The following is a 19,140-nucleotide window of genomic DNA, read 5'->3' on the forward strand; positions in this document are numbered from 1 at the left end:
ATGTACATATTATTGCCCTACTGTTAGAGATTCATTCCTTTAGGTCAGTGATGCTCACTCTGGCTGCACACTGGAAGTACCTGGACATCTTTTCAAAATGATTGGTGCCAGAGTACCACCTCCAGAGATTCTGATAGTCTGTGGGGGGTGGGTGGGCAGTAAAGGTATTTTAAATAGCTTCCCAGATGCTTGTAAAATGTAGCAAGAGTCAAGAACAAATGCTTCAACTTCATGAAAATGCAAAAAAAAAAAATGTTCCTTGCTTTAAGTTATCAGTCATTTTTGGTCTTAAGATGAAATTGTTTTCTTTACAACAGTGTGGATCAGCTCACAAGGGAATGGAAATTTTAAGATGAGGCATGGGGATGGGGGTGGGGGCGGGGAAGCCTAGAGTTGGAGGGAATGTGGTTATGGAGCAAGGGAAGACTCTGGGTAGGGAGAACAGAAACAGGAAGTGCAGTAGAAACTCAGAAAGGGAAACAAAAGGGAGTGAAGACAGTTCTACTCTCTAGGACTTTGTCTCTGGTTGCTGACAAAACATAGGCAGATTCAGGTGAGGCATGCTGGGACCTCAGCAACATGAGTCAGAATGTGTATGGGTTGGAGGTGGATGCAAGGAAACTGAGGCATTGGTTGAGCTGTGGCCTGAGTATGACCTCCGGCAACGCAGTGTGCAGTGTCACAAAGAGTGTGTGGGACTCATACTTGGCACAGTCAGTTGTGCCAAAGTGCTCCAAGTGGTGGGTGGGATATGACAGTAGGAGTTGCAGAAGGGGGATGAGTCTTAAAGTAAGGTAAACTTGTCATCCACTTGCTCATCCATTGAGAGCAGTGCCCCAGCCAATAAGAGCCCGAGAAGCAGGATCCAGAGTATGAACATAAAGCACCAGGACTTTAGCCATGGGGCCTGGGGTCCAGGGCACATCTCCAGTCCCATCAGAAAATGGGAGATCTGGTGAGAAACTGAGCCAGAAGCCAATGAGTATGAATTGGGCCAACAAAACAATGAAGATGGCTACAACACACTAGATCCAGCAAATATTAGGTCAAATCTCTAGCTGATTTTCTAGTCCCTTTCAACTGGTAGGACTGAGCCTGTTAAAGTAGTCCTAGCTGTTAACTATTGTGACTGAAAAAGCACTGAGGTTTTTTTGTGATCTCAGCTGAGGAAGACAAGGCCTGGCCTCTTCTTTATTCTGCTGGATATGAGACTACTTCTTAGCACCGTGGACCCACAAGCAAACCTTCAGAGAAGGACCTTTTGTGATATACAAAATAAAGTGGGAGGGGAATCACTTCCTTTGGAGAGGACTGGTAGTATTTGGAAGTAATGGAAATAGTTGTAAGATTGGTTTTGTCTGATCTGCTCACAATAACAGTGACCACAGTCGCATGTGGCAGTGGCAGTGGCAGTTATGGTGGTAGTGAGGGACAGTGGTGGGGAGGGAGGGTAGAGAAAACCTATTACCAGCTGGTGTGCCACTTCTCCTTCTTGTAAATGGATGTTTCCAGTTAGGAAATATCACTGGCACCTTACTGGAGTTAGAAGGAATGTCTTTCTCAGAAACCTGTCAAAATTTTGCTTACACAACACCAAGACAATGATACAATTTAACAGTAAAGATGATGATAACAATAATAATGGTTGTAGGCTCTTGGAAGGCAAAACAGCAGGGTGTTATTAGAGGCTGCCATTGAGACAATGAAAGTAACCATAATACCTCTTTACATGTGAACAGCTCTCTACAGTCTACAAGGTATTTGCATATAGATAATGTCATTTAATCCTCAGGGTTATCCAGGAGAAAGGTATTTTCTTTCAAGTTTTACAACACCTGTGAATCTCACATAACAAGTAGGTAGGTGTAGGCATTATTAACACCAAAGAATGGGGTAAATGAAGTCCCAGAAAAGGGGGATTCAGCCTCTCCCATATTGTCAGCTCATTTCCTTTAAGCTTCAGCGGCAATTACCAAGTATCTTTGTTTCTGACAAAGTCATAGAGGAAAGATATTCATCAAAGACAAAGGCTTCACCTTCCGTCAGGGCTGCTATACGTGATTATGTAGGTTGTGCCCCGCACAAGGGAATCTAGCTGAGGGGGCATGAGAGCCAAACTCCAGTTCACTGTCTGCTCCTTAAACCATGAATCCTGTTGGAGGTTTTGAGCCAATGACACAAAAGAGCATCACTCACCAGGCAGAGCACCAGTGGGATTGCAATTACCCAGAAGAGGTTCCTTTGCTAATTCTCACAAAGGCTAGCAGGAGGCCCCACTAAAAAGCTCTTTAGAGAACTTTTCAAATGGCTATTTGGAGCCCTCCTCCCTTCGCCTCACCTTTTTGCCTATCAATGCTTGACTGATTGTGAAATGCTTTCAATTTGGGCTTACCAGGTTGTGGAACCATTTGGAGATTCCTTTAAATCCATCCACATTGGGAATGCTTCATTATAATATGATGTTCAGTAAATAGGACATAGTCAGAATGTCCTTCTCATTCTTCAAAAATTGTATACTTTATTACTGTCATTGTCAGGGACCCGGTTAGCCTCTTCCCATCTATTGAAGTTTCTTGTACATTGAACCCCCCCAAAACCCCAGTAAGTCACCCCCAAACCGATAATAATAACAGTGACAACATGCTAATATCTAACATTTGTTGAGAATTTATTATGTGCTCATTTTGCAAGGGTTTTGTTTGGACCATCTCATTCAATTCTTGCAGCATCCCTATAAAGTAAGGCCAATTACTATTTAATGCACTTTATGGATGAGACTTCTGAGGCTAAGAGAGGTTAAATAACTTGCCCAATAGCTAGTGAGTGGGGAAGCCAGGATATGTATTCAGGTTGATCTAAACAGTACCTCTCAAATGTAAGTGTGATTGGAATCCCCTGAAGGCCTTGGGTCCGTCCTCCAGAGTTTCTGACTCAGAAGGGCTGGGACAGGGCTCCAGAATTTGCATTTCTAACCAGGTCAAGGTGGTGCTGATGCTGCTGGTCCAGGGATCATACTTTGAGAATCACTGGTTTAATGAAAGACTGATGCTCTACTGCCTCCTGTCCACTTTAGGTACATCCCTAAAGCATACTCATTTGAGAGTCTGTGTACCACAGTATATTTAGCCCTTCCATTTCTCTCTCTTAATTTTTGGGCCCACTAATGAAGTTCTTTTAAGTGCCTCATGGTAACAGGTGTTGGCACAGTTTTCCTACAGTAATAACCATAGTGATACTATGATACCAAGGCCAAGAGACTTAATGCTGGTAGGGAATTCAGTATAGTATTTGGTATAGATAAATGTAAGTAAATGTAACTGGTGAAAGGACAACTTATTCTTATGAATGGGTCCACTATTATTAGGAGTGATATAATTATTGAAGACCCAGCCTAAGAGGAAATCTCTAAACATCTAGGCTTCCTATGTTTAAGAGGCCTTATCTGGCTAGCAGTTTAGGAAAAGTTGAAGAAAGCATATGTTGCAAGGTATGGAGAAGTATTAAAAACTTATCTTAAGCTGGGCAGCAACGTGAAGGCAATAAATGCATTTGTAATACCAGTTATGCTGGGTATGAATAAACATGATCTGATCTGATGCAGACAGAATAGCCATTGAATGTATTATGTGCCTGACATTGTGCTGAGCAACTCGGACCAGTTCAACACTGGTGGCAGGTAAGTGGTTGTCTTAGGACTTAAGGCCAAAAATGTGTGCAGTCTCCTCAATGGATAGAAATAGCCACACATCATGCAATGCAGTGTGTTTTGAAGACCTGCATCGAGTCACACTTTGGGTGGGGGTAGTTGGGAAACATGAAGATTCCAGAGCATCCCATCTTCTTATATATCCATTTTATAGAGTGGGTGGGGGAGAACTGAGGGAGGAGGGGTGTGAATTGACTTCCTTCACAGTGTGGCCAGATGGGGTGAAACCTAGGGGAGGACTTGGGATAAATCACACTGTATACCCCCCTCCTCCTCTGGCCTGCTTACCCTCCCAATCTCTCTGAACATTTGTTAACATGAAATAGGTTAAAATGAATGTTAGTTGTAGGGGATGTCACAAAAGGATTAAAATGAAAATCCATGACAATAGCCTGGGGGTGGTTTCTGTGAATTGGGAGGAATATCATGGGTTCATAATATGGATATGACTCTTAAGAACTTCTTCAGCACTAGCTAGTGAAACCGTTTCCATCTCACAAGGTGTGAGACTGGGCCCAGATTCCTCCACTGAGGACTCCCTAGCCAGTAATCTGGGAGAAATACAGTGAATTTTGCTTTTGGAGAAACACAGTTCCTCTATCTCAAGGAAGTATTGGAGAGAGTATTTCAATATAGGAAGAGAAGTAGAAGTTGAGTGACTTAGGAATTGGCTTCTATAGTTTCATGACATTTTCTGCTATTAGAATGGAGGGTGAAAGAGAGGGTCCTGGGCAGCCTGCCATAGTGGGTAGCACAGTATGAAGACAAAGCTGCTAGACAGCTCAAGAAGGAGCTCAGGTGGCTCAGAGAAAGTTCTAATATCATATCCTGGTGAGATGAGATCTCAGGAGGACATATCTCCTGGTCCTTGTTTAGGCTGTAGAGTGGCTTGATTGTTAACAATCAGGATGGAAACTTACAAATTAATATTATTCAGTGATCACCTGTTGACCCAGGTCTTGTCTGGGATTTAAGATTTCTGTCCACTAATCCTTTCCTGACATCTTACAGGTAAAATCCCATTTTAATGAATGTCATTTTGAGATAATAAAGCTATTTAGTCAACTAATCATGTAGAACAGATGCATTCCCAAATCCTTGTTCATAAAACACTCAATCTACTAAATTAAGATGGTGTTGTTTGGGTTCAGTATTTATGCCTTCTATTTTAATAGTGTTCAATGGCAAAGTCTTACCATTGCAAAATAGAAGAGCCTGTGGTCATTCCTTCTCAAGGTTTCCATTTTCTCATCTGTAAAGAATGGCAGAGTAAGAGGGGCTAGATAGACTCAATGGGTTTTTCCAGTTATAAAAATTTTGACTTTTTGTCTAAAATGTCCTCAGTGTGGGCCAATGAAATGAAAATTAAGAGGAGAGATTCAGGTTGAGGGTAAGGTCTTAAGCATAGTTAGTGACATTAAGCATTAAAGACAGGCATGTTAGTATCTACCTGCCCAGAAAATATCCCTTCAAATTGTTCCTTCATACTAACAATCCAAATATGCCCATGTCTCATATCTCAAGGAACCCACTAAAGATACCCAAGTACACAACATTTCTTGCTGAAATTTTCAAACATTCGTTGTTCGTTGAGTACATAATATGTACCAGGATATGGAAATAAATAAGACACAAGTTGCTCATGGTTTCATAGTAGAGACTGACGTAAATAAATAAGGGCAATAAATCTTGTAAGTACCATGACAGAAGTCAGCTCAGGGTACAGTGGGGCTCTAAACCAGTGTCACAAGTTGGTACCCTAGAAAAAAGTATGTCAGATGAAAATTTGTGTACAGGAAGCTTATTGGGGGAATGCTTTCAAGGACCACCACTGTGAAGGAGAGAAGGCAGTAGGATTGGAAAGAGTGAAGAATTAAACTGTCCTGCAGTCATAACAAAGGTCTCAGCCAGTTCCAGTGGGAGCTCTGGAGCAGGGATGGCCCATTAGAGTTGTCCAGAATTGAGGTAAGGGGGGCTGGCCTTTATGCCTCTATGTTGACCAGTCACTGGGGACAGACTAATGCAGATAAAGGGATGCAATGTGACAATAATTGTTTAACAGCCAGCTTATGGTGGGGGGAAGCCCTGATTTGTAGCGTTTGCTGATTTCTGTGGCATTTAGCACCCACCATGGCCAATTTCAAGCTACCAACATGACATTAGCTCACAAATTCCCTGAAAACTTAACCATAGGCTCTTGTGAACCAGTGCAAGCCAGCTCCAGCACACTACTGAGGGGATGCAACTTTGGGAGAGGTGGTTCTTTTCAGCTAAGGGCGATTCTTAGAGAGGGGCCAGCTATTATTTCCTAACACTCCCAGCATCCAGGAAACGGAATACTTCATTCCTGAAGGTTGCTTCTGGCTGGCACACCACAGATCCCACTACACATAGTGGATGTTAAAATATTTGCTGTATTTCAACCAACACAAAGCACTTTGTCCTATTTATCATTTTTCATTCAGTGAAGTAATTTTTAACATTCCTTTAAGTTAATTAAATGGAATTTTATCTCTATTGGGTAACCTTGGTCAAGTCATCTAATCTGTTTTTATAGAAGAAAGATGCCAATACTGACCTACTTGCCAAGAATACTGTTGGATGAACTGGCCAGCTAACTGAAGCATCTGACTAAACTCAATTTTTCCCCTCAGTGGACCTGTTACTGGAGTAATTTGATCAAAGTGATTCAAGTTTAATGGTGTAGCCAAATTTAGGGTGTCGGGGGCCTTTGGTTCTAGTTTCTCTTTCTGAATCCAATTATTGCCTTGTCAGACCTCTCTGGCACTCCATTTTCCCATTACACAATGCATGATTATGAACAAGGGAGGCTGAATTCCTTGTGTGCCTCGTGAACTAGCTCCAAAGATAACCCAGGAGTATTCAAAGGAAGATTTGGGCATCAGAATACATGTAGAACTTCTCAGGGTAATTATATTGAAGGAGCTAATGATTATTTGAAAATTCAAGTTATGGTGTGTGTGTGTGTGTGGCATTTGAATCAACTTCATAATTTACTAGTTACACCTTAAAAAATGAAGAGTACTAGCTCTAGCTCAAACGGGAAATTTTCTAGGGGTATTTAACAAGTGCAAAGAAGGTTTTTGAAAATAGATGAAGCAATATGTAAATGCCAAAGACCAATCATTGAACATAGTTAAGGCATACTCAGTTCTTGAGATTAAAGGTTCCGTATGAGCATGCATAATTAATATTTACCGAGGGCAGTAGGGCCTTTGCCTTTCTTCAAGGAGCTCAGAATACTTGCCAAGCATTATCTAATAAAACTACTCAATGTACCTGTGAAATGCATTGGAGTCTACATTTTAAAGATGTGGGCACTGAAGCACAAGTGGACTTAAACTAAACTCATTTAGCGTGCCAAGGGCGAAATTGGATATACTTTCAGTTTCATGATCTAGCTCCCATTCTTCAACCGTGGCCTCCTCTAATCCACTCTATTCTAGCATAGCCTTGCAAAACAACATAGTTTCATAAGTCTAGGAAGAATTAAATTGAGTGCAAAGTAATTCTAATTATAGGGAAGTTAGGCTTTTACAAGTTGAACATATCACCCATAATATTAATAGCATTTACAGCAGAGTGTGAGTTAGTAGCATTCATTGTCTGAATGTAGCATTCATAATGAATGGCCTTGGTAAGGGTGGGAATACTTGGTCAACATCTGTTGGAAAGTATGTTTGAAGGAAGTAGGCAACAAAAAAGCAACAGTGGCTATGGGAATATATCCCACCTTCTCCCTCTAGCCTTCTTATTCTTAGGTGTAATAGTAGCTACCGTTAATGGAGTGCTATGTGCTAAGCCCATTATATAGACTGCTCCTTCAGTCATCACTACCACCCCACAAAACACATATTTATTAGCTCCATTTTATGAATGAAGCAGAGAGAGTTGAAGTAATTCACCTAAGGTTACACCGGTAGTAACTGGTGATGTTAGGATATACACCTAGGTCTTTCAGCCCTAGAGCCTCTTCATTATAATATCCCCCACTGGCTATATTTGTTCCTATTCCAGTCTAGTATTAGGCTCTGCAGCCTGTGGACATGTCAGTTTTGTCCCTATGCCTACTCAGAGCCCCTGAAAATACCCTAGCCTTGGCTCAGGGCCTCAACATCTTGCTCATCTTGAAGACATGAGATAGAAACCATTTACAAATGGGTTATAATACATTTATGTATTTCTCCTAATCTGTAGTTTTGGGGACTATATTTTACTAACATATTGCCATCATAACCTCCCTGCTTTGTTGGTTTCAGTGATCATCATGTGTATGCATTCAGCCTTGATTGGGGGAGAGACTCAGACGCTTCTCTTGGAATGGGCTCATGATCTGAAAATGACTGATGGAACCTATGTCTTTGTTCCCTATGACGCCCTGCTCTACAGTTTACCTTATAAGCATACCCCCTACCAGGTTCTGAGGAACAATCCTAAACTCCGGGAAGCCTATGATGCTGTGTTGACCATTACAGTGGAGTCCCAAGAAAAGACCTTCTATCAAGCCTTTACAGAAGCAGCAGCTAGAGGTGAAATTCCTGAGAAGCTGGAGTCAGATCAAGTAAGTGCATATTCACATGTTAATCATGAGCTGAAACCTCAACAATCAGGAAGGTAAATATTTTTCCTATCAAGTACCTCTGTTCCATAGGACACTCAGTTAATAGCAAGCAACCACACACAAATTAAAAACACCTTTTGTTTGCAGAAAACATTTATAAAGTAAAGACAGATTATTGGACTCATCTTCAAGAAACCTGTAATTATAGCATACTGCTGTGAAGAAGAAATAAAATATATTTAAGAACAGGGAAACAAAACTTTAACATACACTAGTGCTGTTCAAGGGGGTCTAGTAAAAACAAATCTTGTTTCTGACCCAAGTTCTGAACCAATTCAACAATAAGACAAGAGAGCTGGCATATTGGAGATATTACCTTTATTATTGATAAAGTTGTTATTGGAGAATGTGGCTTCTGTCTATATGCATTTGAGTTTCCAATATTGAATCTGAGGATTGATCAGACTCTCCATCTACTTATCAGCATTGCTGGACCCTTATATTCCTGCCCCATGAGGGCATGTCTTTTGTAAAATGTACAGCCTGGAAGAGCATAGTGGAGTGAGTACTCCCTAGAGGTAGCTTCCTTCCAAGAGAAAGAAGTTAGGAAGGTCTGGGCTACACATGTTTAGTTTTCCTTCCAAACTAATCAATTAAGTCACTCCTCCTTTGTGGGAAGGAATTAAGGAATGAGTAAAGGGATGAAGAAGTCAGTGTTTTTCCTAGTGGAGCTATCTCTATATGAAAGGAATCATTTGGAATGAGGAAGAATTCCTTCCTAATAATATACAAGAAATAATATTTATGTATGAAAAGGCAAATATATGTATAAACATATTTCAGGTTCAAATCACAGCCATTTGAGGGCTAATGGAAGGAAAAGCAATGGGGACAGGATGAAAGCAGAGAAGTGAACAAACAAGAACAAAATGGACAAAAGACAAAAACAGAAAGGGAAAAATACAAAGAAAACAAGGAATATGAGAAGATGGGGAGGCCAAAAATGCCAGTTAGATTAGAAAAAATACAGAGGGGGTTTTTATAGGTTAGAGGCCAGATGTAGAAAGCAGTTATTTTCAGAAATATTTAGAATGGCACATACATAAGTTGAAAATTATGTATGTGTCATTCTTTTCCTAGCATACTGTATGAGTTATAATGCTGTAGCTGCAAGTAATAGTGCAACAAAAAATGGCCCAAGTAGCATGTTTTCTTTTTCTTTTTCTTTTCTTTTTCAATATTTGAAGGTATGGGAACTTCAAGGTCAGTTAATTCAGCAGCTCAATGATGTTATCAGTGAGCCAGGGTCTTTTCATCTTTCCACTTTACAACCATAGCATGCTATCTTGCCCTCACGATCTGATTGCTGTCATGGTCCCAAGATGACTGCCACAGTTCCAGGCATTACATACAGGTGGAACTGTCTACCGACAAAAATGGAGAATGTCTCTCAGTTTTGTCTCTTTTAAAGAGTGAGGAAATCTTTCCCATAAGCTCATCGAGCAGACTTCTCCCCACACTTTCCTGATCACAATTGTGTCCCATATCCATATCTAAACTAATAATTTAGGAAGAGGAATGAGACCATTGTGACTGACCCTGTGTCTGCTGGAAAAGTGTGAACAAAATTGGGATTCTGTTAGCAAGGAAGAAGGCTGTCAGGTAGGCAACTGATTGTGTCTAACACTCACATTCTCCATGATCTTCTCTTTTTTAAATATCATTTATTTCTTTATCCCATGCACTGCCTCTATGAATAAATGATTCGGAGGAAACAGGTTTTCTTATCTCTTTCTGTCCTGAGTATGGATAGCAAAAATTTTGTTGATTCCTGTTCTAATAAAAATGTGACTAGCATAGATATTAACAGTGTTGGTTTATAATAAATCTGTCTTTTAGGAGACACACACATATTTAGTTGAAAACAATTCATTGATTTGGTCCAGAATGGCAAGAATCCCTCAAACTGCTAATGGTTGCACAAACCAGTTGTTTGGTGTATTTATAGGCAAGCAACCAGATAGTGAATTTTTATACTTTTTAGTCAATGATACGGCATCACATAGATACAAGACTAAGTCATCTTTTTGCTTTAATTACAGGATTGAGAGAAGTAGGAAGGTATGTATGTATGTGTGTGTAGGGGGTGTGTTCTATATGAACAGATATTTTGATAGAAAAAAATTCAGACCTTCTACTCTTAATATTTGATCCAATCTCTTTGATCTTGTGGAAAACACAAGGTAATTAAGGCAGAAAAAAAAAGACGCCCTTAGTTTGGTTGCTAGGCAGCCTGTACTCTGCCTTAGACAAGGAAATAGAGAGAGTGAAAACAAAGACTCCAAAGCTTATAAAAAAGCTTGTTTAGATGCATTTCCACCCCCACTTTGCAGGTGCCTCAGCTATACCTTCATAACCAAAGAATGATGGAAAAGTGAGACAATTATTTTCACATCTCTGATAAACGAAAACCCCCTTTTCCCCTAAATTACCATGCTAAAAGGTATTTTGAAAGGTAGCTAGTATAGCAGAAAGAGCTATGATAACGAGTTAGACAAACTTGGGTTTAAAATCTCAGCCATCACTCTTACCAGTTGTGTGTCCTTAGGCAAGTTACTTAGATTTTGGGTCTCAGTTTTCGTATCTGTAAAATGGGTTAGTGATCTACATCTTCTAGGATTCTTGTGAAGATTAAACAAAGTAATATATGTGTAAAGTGACTAGCAGAGTGCCTGGCTCGCTCACAGCTACTTTTTTCCCACTTTTTCTCCTTTGGGGCCAGAATGACCTTATTGGTTGATGGTGTCCTAGCATGTAAGTTAGAATCTGACCTCAGCTTCTGACTCTCTTGAAGTTTTCTGACTATGGCACAGAATTGCTCTATAGTTCCAGCTTTAAAAATTATTTTGCTTTCAGAATTCCAAATGGTATTTTCTCAGATCAAATTATGTAGTTCAATGTTTGCTCTTGCCCTGGGCTCTTGTTGCTTTTTCCTATTCATTCAACAGATCAACAACTATTTATTAAGCACCTTCCATGTGTCATGTACTATGCTGAACTCTAGATAGAACAGTAAACAAAACAGGATTTTTGTCAGTGGTGTGTTGGAGCCAGTTCATAAAAGCTAATTGTGTGCCTCTTTTCCCAATTCTGTGTTCAGTGGCATCATGCTGGTAGCTTGAAATCAGGCATTGGGAGTATTTACACCACAGAAATTGGTAAATGCTACAAATAAGAGTTTCTTCCTCCTCATGGAGCTGTTGCCGACGTTTACTAGCACATTACTTGTTCCTGCTCTTATGGGGCTTAAATTCTAATGAGAGATAGTAAATGAATAAAAAATGTATGAAAAAGATGACTGTGTTTCTCCCTTGCCGAATAACTTTCAGTGGAATTGAAGTTTCTATATATAGGCTATATTGCTTATAGTGGTGGTTTGCATTCTGTTTTAGTTTATACCCTTGCTTCTTCAAAAGAAAAAAGAAAGAAACAAAAAACTATCAAAGCGATGCATGTACATAGTTTTGAAAATCAAGAAATGCTGAAAGGTTTGTATCAACGACAAAGCAGTCTCTAGTCCTTTCTCCCACCCTTCATCAGAAGCAACCACTTTCATGTCTTTTAGCTCTTTATTCTGGTATTTACATTTCTAAATACCATACTGCTCCTGCTCTCTTGATAACTCAATCTTGGACATTATTTACTGACTTCCTGTTAGAGTTATGGATTGTTTGCTCTTATATACTTCCTTACCATCCTTTAAACCCATAGTATAGTTATGTCACAATTTTTAGTTAAATTCATATTTCATGTTTTTAACATTTTACCTATCTAAACATCATTCAGAGATGATCCATATGGTATACTACGGTAATAACTCATTTCACGTATAACTTTTGATTTTTACCAGAGTTAATAATTGCTTTATTTTTAAATTTGTTTACCTTAATTTGAATTTCTAAGTCTTGCTGTACTGTCTGATAAAGCTGTAGAACCATCTCAAAACAATTTTAAACATGGTAAAATTAAATCCGTTATCAATTTCGTTTGTTTTTCCTGAGGCTCTCTGTCCTCCTATTCCAATCTACACTTGTTGCTCCCTAAGAGTGCTGTACAACTACTGTAGTAGGAGCTCTCTTTTCATCACCCTGGAAATTCCCTTTCTCTTTCTTCTGTGTTGGATTCACTATTTCATGACTCTCATGACTCTATTTTCTTGTTTACTTTCTCATTTTGGTAGAGCACATTCTCTAGTAATTTCTGAGAAAGGTACACAAGGGGTAAATTTTTGAAATGTTGCATGTCTGAGTTTTTATTCTATCTTTGCTATTGATTGATAGTTTGACTAAGTATATACATCTAGGTCACAAATTATTTTCCATCAGCACTTTGGAGACATGGTACATTGTCTTCTTATTTCCACTGTTGATGTTGAGAACTCTAATGCCATTCTTATTCCTGATCCTTTGATGCAATCTATTTTTACTCCTCCCTATCTCTCACAGAAGCTTTTAAGATTATCTCTTTATTCCTGATGTTATGAAATTTCATGACATGTATTATGCTATATATTTGGTGGGGCCTTTCAATATAGAAGCTCATTCTGCCTAGTAAATTTTCTTCCTTATTATTTGACAAGATTGGGTGTGTTCAGGGTGGTATGGCCATAGACTTATTTATTTGATAACTTCCTCAACAACATATTTCTCTGGAAATAATATTAGTTGGATATAAGATTGCTTAGGTTGATCTTTTAATTGTCTTATTAGTTCTCTCATGTAACCCATATCTTTATTTTTAGTTTTTCTTCCTGGAAGAGCCCCTCAATTTTGTGTTCTTTTACCGGTTAAAAACATTTTTTTTTGCTATTGTATTTTTAATTTCCAAGAGTTTGTTCTTGTTAATTATTCTACTTTTGTAGCATCCTGCTTTTGTTTCATGAATATAGTATTTTATCTTATTTCTCTGAAGATATTCATTATAGTCTCTTTGAAGTTCTCTTCTACTTTTTGTGTTTTCCTCAGTTCTTAATTTTTCATGATTCTTTATTTTGGTCTCTTTAATTTTGGAAGCTTTCCTTAAATATCTGCTGGTCATGGATGTCTGTTCATATTTAAGGGTGGAGCTCTAAAAGGCAGGTTTGAAAGTGTATGTAATGGTGGGTGTGTTGACCTGTGGGCTATATGGCAATTGGCTTGCTAGCTGGTTATTTTTTTTTTTTTTTGGCAATATTTGTAGATCTTATCTTTTGGGTTAGTCACTTTCTTCAGAGAAGAATGCTTCAATCTCTATTTTGAGAGTCGTAATCCTGGCTGTCTCTATTCTAGGAGCCATGTTGGGGGAAGTAGACTGGGACTCTCATCACTAAGTATGAACACTTTAACTTCATCACTCTTTTTTGTGGCCCACTTCACTTTCACTTTCCTTAAGGTCAAGTGTCCCAGCAGCTCTGGAGCTGCTCTGAATCGGTTTAACCTGTTTTCTGCAGAGATCTGGCTCTCCTTGGTAGATGTGGGAATGGCAGATGTCCAAATGCTCCTTACACAGACATTCAAACAGCTATCCCTCTTTTGGTGCTCAGTCTCATCTCCACTTCAATAGTACATGGTGCCTCTAATTCCTAAACTTTTCTGGGATTCTTAGGGGACAAATCTGCTTGTTGCTTGCCAATATTCTCCTCTTTAGATACTTAGATTTAATTACCCTCCACTCTGCTAAATCAGTTTCCACTCCTGTAGCAGCTTTCTATCTTCATATTCTGTGGTTCAGGATTACAGATGTCTCCTAATACCATCAGAGATGGAGGTTTATTATTTCTGTTTCTAGTTCTCCTTGTTGTTTGAGAGTGATGTTTGGGATGAGGAGAATGAAAGGAAAAAATCTTGATTTTGCTATCTTTAATCAGGAAGTCATGAAAGAAAAAAAAGAAGTTACAAGAGGTTATATATGATATTCTTTTATTGGTGGGTTTACCACAGTGCATTAATTAATTTAGCAAGTATTTATTAAGCTCAGAAATAACATGGTAGTTAAGAGCATGAGCTCTGAAGGCAGACTGCTGTAAATTTACTTAAGCTCTCTGTATCTCCTTTTCATTATTTTTAGATTAGGAATAATAATAGTACTTATCTCATAGAGTTGTGGTGAAGATTAAATGAGTTAATACACATAAAGGGCTTGCCTGGCACCTAATGATTCCTCAATAAATGTTTATTATTATTATTATTAATGTTGTTATTTACATTTATACAATGGGCTAGGTACTCTGCAGGTGATATAACAGAAAACAAAATAGAAACAAGATCTTTCCCCCACTGAAGGGGAACAATTTTACCATTTCAGGGTGCTAAGGGCACTGGGCCTAAAACTGGGACTTTATTACTTGTTGGTCACAAATTCAAGACTGGGACAAGGGACTTCAGCACTATACTGCCAGCATGATATTGCCAAAGCCCTGTGCTCCTCTTCTGAAATGCAAACAATAGCAGCTATCATGTATTCAGTGTTTATTCTGCACCAGGTACTTTACATAAATGATCCCATTGAATACTCAGGCCAAACCTACAAATTAGGTATTATCAACTCCATTTTATGGACGATAAAACTGAAGCTCAAAGTAACTTCTAAGGTCATACAGCTGGAAAGTGACAGAGCTGGGATTCCAACCCAAGTCTATTACCAGAAGTACCAGAACCTAATCATTTAACTACACATTAGCCTTTAACAAAAAATCAGAGTGTGTCCCATGTCTAGAGCTTTACTCAAAGTAACATTACCAAGTGACAAATAATTTGACTTGAATGGGTTTATTGGATTGTTTTCCTCTAATATAGGAGATGATAGGGCTTTAAGAGGACCTGTGAAAAAAGAACAAAAAATCAGAATGGAGAGATTAGGGAGTGGGACACCAATGACAATCTTCCTAATTTGGTCTCAGCATGACTGGGCAAATATTATCACTTTGTACCTTTATATTTTGGCACAAAAAAGACTTCTAAAATAAGATTTTAGTTCCTGCATTCTTCACTTTAGTTGTATTCCCAATGCTTGCTTTCAGTGAAATTCTATTAGCTACAAATGCATGTTGCTAGAGCACATTTTGGATATTTTTCCCAAATGTGGTCGTATTTGGCTAAGTGAAGGAAATCCTCTGGATTTCTCAGCAAGCCTGGGGGACCTTAAGCTCCTGCACCTATTGTTTTCCATTACTGTAAATATGGTGCTTGGCAGCGTAAAGGGGATATGGTTAGGACTGGAGCATTCCAGGATGGGGCCCACTAGACAGGTTGTCAGAAAAGGTTGCCTGTAGCTCACAGTGGCTTCAATTGTCTTTGCACATCATTCTATATAAAATAAGAGTGGTACATTCATAAGTATCAAATCAAATAAATTGGGCTATTCACCATCTCTTGACTAAGTCTAAGGGTTGAGATCACATATTATATGAGGTATCACCTTTAATAACAGGAATTCAATTACCCTTTGGTTTCTTGATCTCTATATGCGCCTGGCTTTTTGTTCAAAGGTGATGCTGCAGTTTTGTCCTTCAAGTGATGCTTTCCAAGCCAGGTATGACTTTGTTGTTGTTAATGGGGGTACTGAAGATTGAACTCAGGACCTCGAGCATGCTTAGCATGAGCTCTACCATTGAACTATTTCTATCCTCGCTGCCAAGCCAGGTTTGTTTTAATGTACACTTCCAAGGACAAAATTGTTTAGAAACCAGTTTTGTGTCCTTCAAGCACAGTAAATCTGAAATGATGATAGTCAACTTAATGACAGCATGAACCATTAAAATGAACAAATACAAATATCACTGCTCCTGACCCAGACCTTGTTCTCTTGGATACAAGCTTTAAAAAGCCTAGGGTAGAGCAAGCAAGTCACTGAATAATAATCAAAAATAAGTTTCAATTATCATTCATTTTTTTTGCCATTCATTCATTCATTCATTCATTCAGGTTTAGATAAGGCCAATAGACTGAGTCATCAGTTATATTCCCATTCTAGGCTGTGATATAACAAGGTCATCTGTCTGACTGAAGTTCCTGCCAATCCTGTCTTGCTTCTTTGGAACTATAGTCAGAAGCCAGGACAGAGGGTTGTAAAGAGCATCCTTACTTCCCTTGCTCCACCCTCTACCTCTTCTCTTCTTTTGCAGCAGTTGCAGCTACAGAGTTTTTGTTACCAATGCTAACATAGTGTGCCTTTGGCTTATGGGAAGGGGCAATTCCCATTGCTGAAGGACACAGTAGGTAAACCAGCAACACAAACCAGCTAGACCACAAATCCAAGCCTTCATAGTGAGAGTGGGCCATTGTGACAGCCCCTCTTTAGCAACTGAATGCTGTTACTACTGCTATGCTCTTTCCCTTAGCTTCAAGTCCCTCTACCATACTTTTGTGGCTGTATATGTGCAAGCGTGCATGTCTTTGTGTGTGATATGTGGTGGAGACTAGAGAATCCTGAAGAACAAGCATGAGGTTTCAGTCATCTTGGGGAGTTGCTGTCAGTCAGCCCTAACAGGGGTCAATCTGAGAGCAAAAAGGGCAGCAAAGCCTGATCAGCTGACAACCCTGTGAAATGGGTCAACTCAGAGATAAGGGTATTGTTTTTGAGAGTTTCAGTCTTTGCTTTTGGCTGTAGGTTGGACGCAGTCTCTTTCTCAGAAAGCTCTGTGCCTTTAGAACCAGAATACTAGCATTCTCCCTGCTTTCAGGGGCTTGCTGCCCTCTGGTTTTTTCACTCATTTGTTTTACTAGTATTGATTTGATACTCTACCTTCCAGCCTTCACTTATTGTCATAACCTACCAAAGCCCCAGAAAACAGGCAGACTCTTACAGAAACCCTAAATACAATTAAATGGAGCATCTGAGAATGTCAAGAGGGAGAGTCAGTGAAAATCCCTAAAGGGACGTTAGTGTGTGCTAGGCAACTAAGTGTAGATGCCTTGGTGGCACCACATGTCATCCACTCACCATGCTTATTTCTATAGTGCGTGTTAAGGCAGGGTGGTGAAGAGAGATCATTGGAATAAAACTCAGGAGACTGAGATATTGACTTCTGCTCTGCTGTTAGTTAGCTCTGTTATCTGGGGCAAAGTTTTTGGCCTGAACAACTGGAAGAATGGAGTAGCTTTTACCAAAAATGGGGAAAACTCATTGTAAATGGAGCAGGAGGATTTGAGGGGAAGATTGGGAGTTTGATTTGGGATACATTGAAATTTAGTATTCCAATAGAGATATCAAGTAAGCAGTTGGTTATATGAGTCTAGAATTTAAGAAAGAGGTCTTAGCTAGAAGAATAAATCTGAGATTTCTGGCATAGTGTGGTACTTAAAGCCATGAGAGCAGAAGACATCACCGAGGGAATGAGTGTAGATAGAAAGGAGGACCAAGGACTGAGCTGTGGGGCACTCCAATGTTAAAAGTTCAGTGAAGTGAAGAAGAACCTATAAATAAGCCAAATAAAATTGTCTGCTTCCTGTATTAGGCCAAGAGTTGCGAAGTTTCATAGGAGTTCAGAACTAGAAGGGGCCACAAGGAACATCTATTTCAATTAAGAATGCTAAAATAAACTAAGAATCAAGAGACTTGGATTCTAGTCCTACTTTTATGCCTAGATGAGGGACCTTGACCCTTACAGGACATTTGATCCTGTTCCAAATATCCATAATACATTTGGTCCACACCAAATGTCCTTAATATTTGGTCCTGACCAGAACATCCATCGACATTTGGTCCATAAGACATTTGATCCACGTCAAAGTGTCCTTGATAGATGCAGGTTCATTTAATTATGTCTAACACATCCATAAGACATTTGGTCCATGCCAAAAGATCTTTGATATTTGTTCCTGTCTGAAACCATTTGGCATGAACCAAATATGCTCATGCATGTTTTGGGTAGGATTAGATTTCCAGGATCTTTTGTTGTGGACCAAATGTCTTATGGATGTTTGAACAAGACCAAATGTCTGTTAACCAACCTTGACAAATCACTTAACTTCTCTGAGTCTCCCTTTCAGATCTAGAAAATAATCTACTTAGACCAGATAATCCCCAAGGTTTAGATATTCACAATTCTGTATCATTTTCGAGAAGAAGAAACTGAAGCCCAGGGAGAGGGGATAAGTGACTTGCCCAACATCCTGGCATTAGGAATAGACCACAGGTCAGTGTGTCTTTTATACTGTTTGTCTTGAACCCTGTATGTATATTAGAATGCCTGGGGAGCTTTTTATAATACTGATTACTGGATCTCTAACCTAAAGTGTCTCATTTTGTTAGCTAGGTTGTGTTTGGCATAGTATTTTTGACATTCCTCAGGTAATTCTAATGTGCAGCCAGGGTTGAAAACCCTCTACTCAACATTAACAAGCCATGGCAGTATCTTGCTAGCTGCTATACCTCTCTGCATCTTGACTTGTATTTCCAACACAAAAATGATTCACTCAATTTTAAACCCTTTTATTCAGATGAAGATTGTTACAGGAGGATAGCTTTCTAGACCTTGCAAAACCAAAGTAGTAAGTATCAGCTTTCCCTGCAGCTCAGTAAAATGGCATGACCATAGCTTGAACTCCATCCTAGAAGTGAAATGTTATGAAAAACCATGGAGCCATGGCCAGTGTGGGAAGAAGCAGGGAGGGATCATTTGCATTTCTTCCCCACCTTTTTGGGAAAAGGATATATGGTTTGTTCCAAAAATAAACTTTCAAGGTTAATGAGCAGGGCATCAGGCACAGTACGCAAATGCTGTTGCTTTTACCATATTTATGTAGCAGAAAGAGCCATGCTGTCCACTGTAGTAGCCTTACTGCTTTACAGTGACTTCTCATCAAACTTTTGC

The 19,140-nt window shown here is 39.3% G+C and overlaps 1 protein-coding gene across 1 annotated transcript in view; it reads left to right on the plus strand.

Moving 5' to 3' along the window:
• Window positions 1-19,140, plus strand: part of GUCY2F (guanylate cyclase 2F, retinal) — a 121,288-nt gene that overhangs the window by 34,415 nt on the left and 67,733 nt on the right. The window contains exon 4 of the mRNA XM_045509975.2: window positions 7,987-8,288. Coding sequence (XP_045365931.2) covers window positions 7,987-8,288 — 302 coding nt within the window. The remainder of the gene's footprint in view (window positions 1-7,986; window positions 8,289-19,140) is intronic.

Source organism: Camelus bactrianus, chromosome X, assembly GCF_048773025.1.
Source record: "Camelus bactrianus isolate YW-2024 breed Bactrian camel chromosome X, ASM4877302v1, whole genome shotgun sequence".
NCBI lineage: Eukaryota > Metazoa > Chordata > Mammalia > Artiodactyla > Camelidae > Camelus > Camelus bactrianus.